The sequence below is a fragment of the Pyricularia pennisetigena genome, chromosome 3, assembly GCF_004337985.1.
Source record: "Pyricularia pennisetigena strain Br36 chromosome 3, whole genome shotgun sequence".
NCBI lineage: Eukaryota > Fungi > Ascomycota > Sordariomycetes > Magnaporthales > Pyriculariaceae > Pyricularia > Pyricularia pennisetigena.
In genome coordinates, this window is record NC_043742.1 from 7,478,337 (window position 1) to 7,485,913 (window position 7,577).

At 52.2% G+C, this 7,577-nt stretch overlaps 2 protein-coding genes across 2 annotated transcripts; one reads left to right on the forward strand and one right to left on the reverse strand.

Annotated features, from left to right (window-relative positions):
- Window positions 1-87: 87 nt before the first annotated feature.
- PpBr36_03786 (uncharacterized protein) lies at window positions 88-2,703 on the reverse strand (the record flags this gene model as incomplete). Its single annotated transcript, XM_029890955.1, has 3 exons — window positions 88-334; window positions 490-1,964; window positions 2,044-2,703. 3 exons carry the CDS (start codon window positions 2,701-2,703, stop codon window positions 88-90), a joined length of 2,382 nt encoding a protein of 793 aa, XP_029754087.1.
- Window positions 2,704-3,421: 718 nt separating this feature from the next.
- On the forward strand, window positions 3,422-6,124 carry PpBr36_03787 (uncharacterized protein; the record flags this gene model as incomplete). The annotated part of the gene is made up of 1 exon (XM_029890956.1): window positions 3,422-6,124. One exon carries the CDS (start codon window positions 3,422-3,424, stop codon window positions 6,122-6,124), a length of 2,703 nt encoding a protein of 900 aa, XP_029754088.1.
- Between the last annotated feature and the right edge of the window lie 1,453 nt (window positions 6,125-7,577).

Consider the following 7,577-nt stretch of genomic DNA (forward strand, 5'->3'; position numbering starts at 1 on the left):
GCACATCGAGGCTTTGGTTGATGCAAGCCCTCACGTAAACAACTGCGCTGATAATAAACATTGTATTTATAATGACGGCTCTACTGATCAGAATGAGCCAAAACCTTTTCGAAGGAATTCGTCCAAGTCATATCCAGGGGCAAAGCCCAGGTTCGTCATAAATGCCGGATCCGTTTCCAAAGTATCATTACAATCGGAAGCTGCCAGTTCGTCCAACATGGCATCGTAATCAAGCCCCTTGTTCGAGTTGTGTTGACGGGTCTGTAGGCCAAACGTCGTCGCGTTGTGAATTCCATGATCCATCATTCTCGGGCCGTTCGTACTAGGCACCATACTGAGATGCGTTAGCCCTGAAGGACACAGTTGAGGATCGGAGGGGGGAAGTCAAAGTCAAGGTTGGTAAGGAAGTGAAGTTCCAGAATGACTAAAATAAGTACAATACGTGGAGGGTCAAGACAAATTGAGATATTGGCATCTTTCGTAACTTACTTTCTAGGTATATTGCCCGGGTTGCTGAGATGCATAGGGCTATGGTATGGAAGCATTGATGATGGCTGAGATTCATGTCCAATATTTGATGCCTGTGGCATGGGGAATGGCCCAAAGCGGGGATTCGTCGTCTGTATAGATCCGGGATGATGTTGTGTATTTAAAAAGGGAATTCGCGCTCGGTCGTCAATCGGAGGCGGCAGAGGTGGCTGTAAAGTTGCTTGTCCTTGAGCAGGGGTTGATATAGTTTGGGGATTGCGCTCTTGGGCATGTTCTCGCAGTGCGGGCTGTGGTTGTGGTTGTGGTTGTGGCTGTGGATGTGTACTGACATCTCTTTCCTTGCCCGCAAAACTCCAGATAGATCCTAGAGCTCGCATCAGGGACCCCCAACGTCTCTTGCCATGTTCCGGTAGACAGTCGAGACGGCCTTCATTTGTAGCCAGACACATAAAAGAAACCAATAGTGGGGGAGTTCCGCAGGCGCCAAATCGAGAAATGAAAGTTTCAATGACTCCCATAAGACCCCAAAGGAGTGGAAGTCTGGAGCCCTCACCAGTGGGTGAAAGTACGAGAGACGTTGAGAGAAACGCCGCTTGTACAAAGTACGCAGAGGGGATCGAGGCCGTTTCCTGACTCCCTACCAATGAGTTACAGAACGAGTATTCCGGGGCCAGACAGCGGACAAGGTCAAGGGTCCCGCCTTCGGCGCCATCTTTGGAAAGGTGTGGGTGTAAATCCGATTGATGACTAAGAACACGGAAGAACTGAAAAAGCTGATCAAAGCATTTGGTGGATTGAACAGACTGCTTGGGCCCTAAATTGGCATTACTCGGCTCGGCAAGTCCGAACCCGGTACATGGCTGCCAGTGTGCCCACTCGGCAGGATTGTCCTGACTTGGGGCAATGTGAGGCATGACGGAGTGACTTGTGAGATGTGATGGCTGGGCCGAGAGTTGACCAAGAAGCGTATCCAAAGAGAAGCATACTGCTACCAGCAGCTGATTTTCGGACGTCTGTGAATTGACTTGCTCCGTATAATCACCAAGCCTCATCTGAAGTGCAAGCCTAACGGCCATGCCTACAAGATGTGAGGCTGCATGCGTGTTCTGCTTTCCGAATTGCACTAACGAGAGTAGCAACAGGGCCTTGAGATGGGACTTGGTTAGATCAGTATGCTCCGAGGAAGGTATCAAAGCACGAGCCACGCTATAAACCTCTGATGCTGGCATTTCCCCGGTGTGCTCAGCAGAAGAGTGTGCGTTTTGAAACGAAGCCAGCGCAAGCGCTGCCCACAGTTCGGCATGAGAACCAATGTGGGATAAATGAGACTCTAGAATGAGGCCATCTGCAGGATAGGTCGATGCTGTTTTAAGTAGTGTCGCTTGGTCAAGTATTGGCAACCAGCAAGTGGTGTACGAGTTGTATACATCGAGAAGTCGTTGGTAGTTCTTTGGCAAGCTTACTCGTGGTAAACACTGTGCATGAATGTCAGTGGCAAGGACAGGTGTACATTTGTAAATAGAGATCAACGAGAAGGAGGAAGAAAGAACGAACAGATTTCCCCATAGAACCCAATTGCGTTGGAGCCGGGAGATTGACCACTGCAGCTGTCGTGGTCGAACTGGCTGCCCGTGGTGGCCCCGCCGAGTGTATGTCCCGATCCTCCGTGCTACGGTCCGGTACCGAAGGTTGCATGTCTCCATCGGAGTCAGCTGGAGACTCTGTCACCCTAGGCGGAGCACCATCTTTCTCCGACAGTAACCTATCAATCCCTCTGTGTATCCTGCTTTTTCTCCATCTCTTGTGTAGCCTGATGCCTTCCTCGTTCCCCTTGTCGAGCAGCAACCCAGAGGCGCGCCTAGATTCGTTCGACAATAACGCGGCGAGAGCATCCTCGCTGCCTGTGACGTTCTCAAAGACCCATGCGAGAGTGAGCTCCAGGGTTCGTATCAGGCCGGTCTGAACGCCTCGCTTCTTAGGCGCTATAGTGTAGGTGCATGCTCTGGACAGCGACGTGCAAGAGTAGCACTGGGGCTGGACGCCGTCACACTTCTCTCGTGCGGCCCGGCATTGATCACAGGCCCTCGAGACGCGTTGGCGTTTCGGCGGAGCGGGTGTCTGAGCCGAACTAGGTTCGATGGGGACTGTTGCGGCTGGCGGTGGCGCGTTTCCGGTAGACAGTTCACTTCGCCTCCGCTTTAGACTCGGAGACATGCTGAGTCCAGACGGAGCTCGCAGCCAAGCGTTTCGGCGAAGGGCGCGGACATGCGGGAGTGATTGAACGTTTTTCCTGATACTGGCAACGATGGAGCAATAATGGCAGAAGATTAAGCCAGATATCCAACTTGGCAGTAAGTTAATCTTGGCCTGCTACGTTCGCCAGACCCTTGTGGTGAATGTTCAGATGTTGCTTTTCATTTGCGGGGGTGGGATGGCTCGGCATTTGGGGAAAGAGGCCCCACAAAGTCGTTGAAAAATCTTGGAGTCACAAGTCGTTTGATTGGATGCAGGTACACTTGTCAGAAAATTCACCTTGGATCTTGGTACCCTCCACTAAAAAAAGCAGCATTGAGCAGGGCTGCCCCACTAGAACGGGCAGAAATAGTAACTGTGGATCCACCTCCATTGAAGCCACCTTAGCAGCGGATGAAGACTTGCCCGGAAGCCCCGCGTCCTGTACAGTAAGCCAGAACTGAGAGCGTGCGTGCAATTTGATGCACTCCCAGGTTCAGGCTGGCAAGCGACACCGCCGTAATTGAAGTACTCGAATGTCACCAAAGCAACAACCGACGCTGCCCAGCCTCCTGCCGAGTCTCACAGTCTGGTCAAGCCCGCTGCGGCGAAATGGATGCAAGCTGAACAAACCACCCATGGCCAACAACAGCCCCAATTGGCCGTCCCTGTAAAGATCGATCTCTGTCCGGTAGGAGAAATGTCGCTGGCCAAGCGACCATTCGCCGAGGTGGACGACAGCGGGGATCACCGGCATGAGACTTTACGGCAGCGCCAAACCCCGCCTCAACCATCTTCCGATTGCCGGGGCCGGTGGTCCGTCGACTCGGACGAGTTTCCAGATTCTCTGTCGCCATGGTACGATGACGGAACACCACCGCAAGCCTTTGAGGCCGATGCCTCGATTGTGCTTGTCGGCATCCGAGGTGCCGGCAAGTCGACTCTTGCCATCATTGCCTCTACCGCCATGAACAGACGTGTTGTCGATTGCGAGAAGGCATTCCAACAAGCGACGAACTTTTCTAGTCCCGTCTTCAAAAGACTATATGGGCCACTTGAGTGTCGGCGGCGGCAAACCGATGTATTGCGCGACACGCTGGCGAACAACTGCAGAGGATGCATCATTGTCTGCTCATGGGTGGAGAAGAATATTCGTCGTCTACTGCGGGATTTCTGTCGCACAAATCCTGTTGTGCACATCCTCCGCGAGAGCGATGTTGTCCAGAGACACCTCAAGATCGAGGATGAAGCCAAGGCTAGCAACCTGATAGCCTTGAGCACCTCTCTGTTTCGTGGGTGCAGCAACTTTGAATTCTTCAACCTGTCCGAGAACCTCTCTCGACATGTCGACTCCCAGACAGACAATGCCATCAGCAAACCGCGAAGTCCTGCGCCATATCTCACGTTGAAGAGAGCAGAAAGGCACTTTCTCAAGTTTTTGACCCTGGTAATGCCTGCTGGAAGCATACCATTCATCGAATCTGCCTTTCCTCTGGCTTCTGTTCCTACGCATGAAAGAAAGTTTACATATGCGCTTTCTGTCACACTTTCAAGCCTGTTGGCTCGTGAGATAGATACTGAAGAGATGGAAATAGGAGCCGATGCGATTGAGATTGTCGTTGACGATTTGGTCTGCGGCTCTAGTGAAGTGAGTTCATTGACTCCGGAGAGAGCAGCACTCATCACCAACGCCCTTGGATCTATCCGGCGCAACACCGTCATACCATTGATTTATCATGTGTTGAATCCGGGGAATGGTCCATCGCGCCCGTTTTCAAACAACCCAGAGGCCGTATATGTGGACTATGTTCTACATGGCCTGAGACTTGCTCCCGAGTTTGTCACGGTGGACATGCAGCTCAACGAACCCATTTTCAAACAGGTGGCATCGTTGAGGCGAAATTCCAAGGTCATCGCTCATCGCGCCCCTGTACCGGCTTTACCGTGGGACAGTCCGGACTGGCTCCGGTATTATGAGGAAGCTAGGAAGTTCGACTGCGACTTGGTTCGTCTCGTCAAGCCGGCGTATGATATGCAAGACAACTTTGACGTGCAACGCTTCAGAGCGTCCGTTGATCTCCTTGGCGAGCCCCGTATACCAATCATTGCTTACAATACGGGCCGCCTTGGTCGACACTCGACATGCTTCAATCCTATCCTGTCTCCGATCACGACTACAACCGGCTCCGGAGATTTTACAAGGATGGAGTCTTGTCATGATCCCCAGTTGACAGCCATCGATGGGATCAAAGCCTTGTATTCATCATTTGTCTACGATGCAATGAAGCTGTATGTTTTTGGTGCAAACGTATCGTACAGTTTGTCTCCAACAATGCACAACGCCGCGCTGGCAGCCTACGGCATCCAACACATATACAGACCCTATTCGACCCCAACCCTTGGTGGTCTCAAGGGTCTTGTGGATGATCCTTTCTTTGCGGGAGCTTCCGTTGGTCTGCCATTCAAGGTTGAAATAATCACCATCACCGACAGCCTGAGCAGGCACGCCCGCGCAATAGGGGCCTGCAACACCCTCATCCCTATTCGACATTTGAACTCTGATGGCAGCGTGCCAGATGATCCAACTCTACTGTTCAACAGTCGGAACAGAGCCGGGCCCATCAAAGCTCTGTACGGCGAAAATACGGACTGGATCGGCATCAGGGCCTGCATTCGTCGGGGCCTATCTCCGGCCAATGCCGTCCGTCCAGCAAGCTGCGGTCTGGTCATCGGAGCCGGTGGCATGGCTCGAGCAGCAGTTTATGCCATGCTTCAGCTTGGGGTCAAGAATATCGTCATATATAACCGCACCGTTGCCAATGCCGAGAAACTTGCCCGTCATTTCCGCCACCTGCTATCCAAGGGCGATCTGCCCCAGCTCGATAACACCAGTACAGTGAACATTTCACATTCGAGTCGATCCAGCGGCACCTCGTCACCGGCAACAACGCCGCGCTGTACAGATGCAAGATTTCACATTATTCGTTCGCTAGATGATCCGGCTAGCCAAGAATGGCCACCAGGCTTTACGTTGCCCACCATGATCGTATCATGCATCCCGACGCACGAGGTGAACAATACGCCTCCGCCAAGCTACACTCTCCCGCCGGCATGGCTCGCCAGCCCCACGGGAGGAGTTTTTTTCGAGCTCGAATACAAAACGCTCGACTCGCCGCTTCATGCACAATTCCGACGCGAAGCACACAGGGGATGGGTAGTCATGGATGGATTGGATCTACTTCCAGAGCAGGGGTTTGCGCAGTTTGAACTATTTACAGGTCGGAGGGCCCCGAGAAGACTAATGAGGAGGGTTGCGCTGCGAGCCTGGAGCGAGGAGCTTGGGAGATCGGGGCCTCTCCAGCTGGAGCCCAGGCTGAGGAACATTGTAGAGCAGGAGCCTTGATGGAGTCTGCTCGTGTCATTAGGACTCATAGCAATTGTATACCCATTCACGAATGTTTTATGATTTGTTTGTATTTAGGCCTATGTTTACGGATAATTTCAGTACGACTAAGCTGCCGTCGATCCCTTGAATCAGCATGCTGCGTTGACTTCGAAGCACTGATTGAGAAATGAATCACACCGTCGTAGGTCAGGTGCATTGGCTCCCCACTCGAAACCGATTTTAGCCATCACAGCGGCGCCATCACTGCATCATCACTATTGCACCGCATTCCGACACGGTTTTGTTTTATTATTTCGTCTGGTCACGCTCAGAATCCCTGGCAGCCTGGGCATCGCGAAAGCATTCATCCAGCTGTGATACACTAAAGAAGCAAGTCAACCCGGTGAAGTTCCTTGCTTATTGCTCCCACACATTGCCCCAGACTTGAGCATGCGCCAAGGGCTTAACCTCTCCGCGGAATGAGATAGATTTCGGCCCCAATCCTTGCCACGTCGAGACGCTAGTCCGCCCGATGTGGGGAGGGGGAAGCCTGCTAAACGTACTTCCGCCGGGGGCGGTGCTGGGGGCTGATGGGATAACTGAATGCAACCTTGGCAGTGCGCAACTTGGAGTGACGGTTTTCACGGCATTGTCTCGAAAGCCAATAGTATAGAGGGCATTTGCTCCCCCCGGGTCGGCTTTTATCCCCGTTTTCCCCGCAACAACAGGCTCTAACAACCCACATTGTTTAATTGCGAAGTACCCTATATTGAGTTTCCCTACCCATTAGTAATTACTTATGTGGTCTCCTGGTGGCTACCGCAAACCGGCATGGACGGACGCTACGTCCACCCAAAGTGTGGACGAGTCAAGCCAAGGGGACTGCATCCAAACCAGGGGAACCACACTGGCGGTGGACACAGTAGTGTGGGGAAGAAAAACTGGCCGCTTTCATCTCATGGCCCACCGCCCAAGTGGAATCTGGGGAATGAGATGCGAAATTTGTGTGTCGGAGGGTTGCAAGGCTTTTGAATTTTTATGGCTCCTCACAGGGTAATTTTTCCCCGTTCGAAAAAAAAAGAAAAGAAAAGAGAGAGCGAGCGACCAACGCCTCAATATTTTCCCTGGCGTAAGCTGCAAAGCAAAGGACAAAGGCGCTAACCCCCTCCTTTGGTCCTTCCCCGGCTTCGGCTCTCTGCCCCAGGTCCCCAGAATCTCGGGTCCATCTGCAGCAAAACCAAGGCCGTGATCAGGTTTACCCTTTTTTATATCAAGTAGGCAACCCAGTCACACCCCAGGATTTGCCTCCCTTTCATCTCTTCCCTGGGTTATTATCCGTCCTCACTGTTCAGACGTTTGCTCATCTGGACGTACCCCGGTCTTGCATTATCATATTTGTCTTTTTAAAAAAAAGGGGTGGCCCAAAGTCATCTATCTTATCCATAAAACAGAGACGCGCAAAAACAAGACT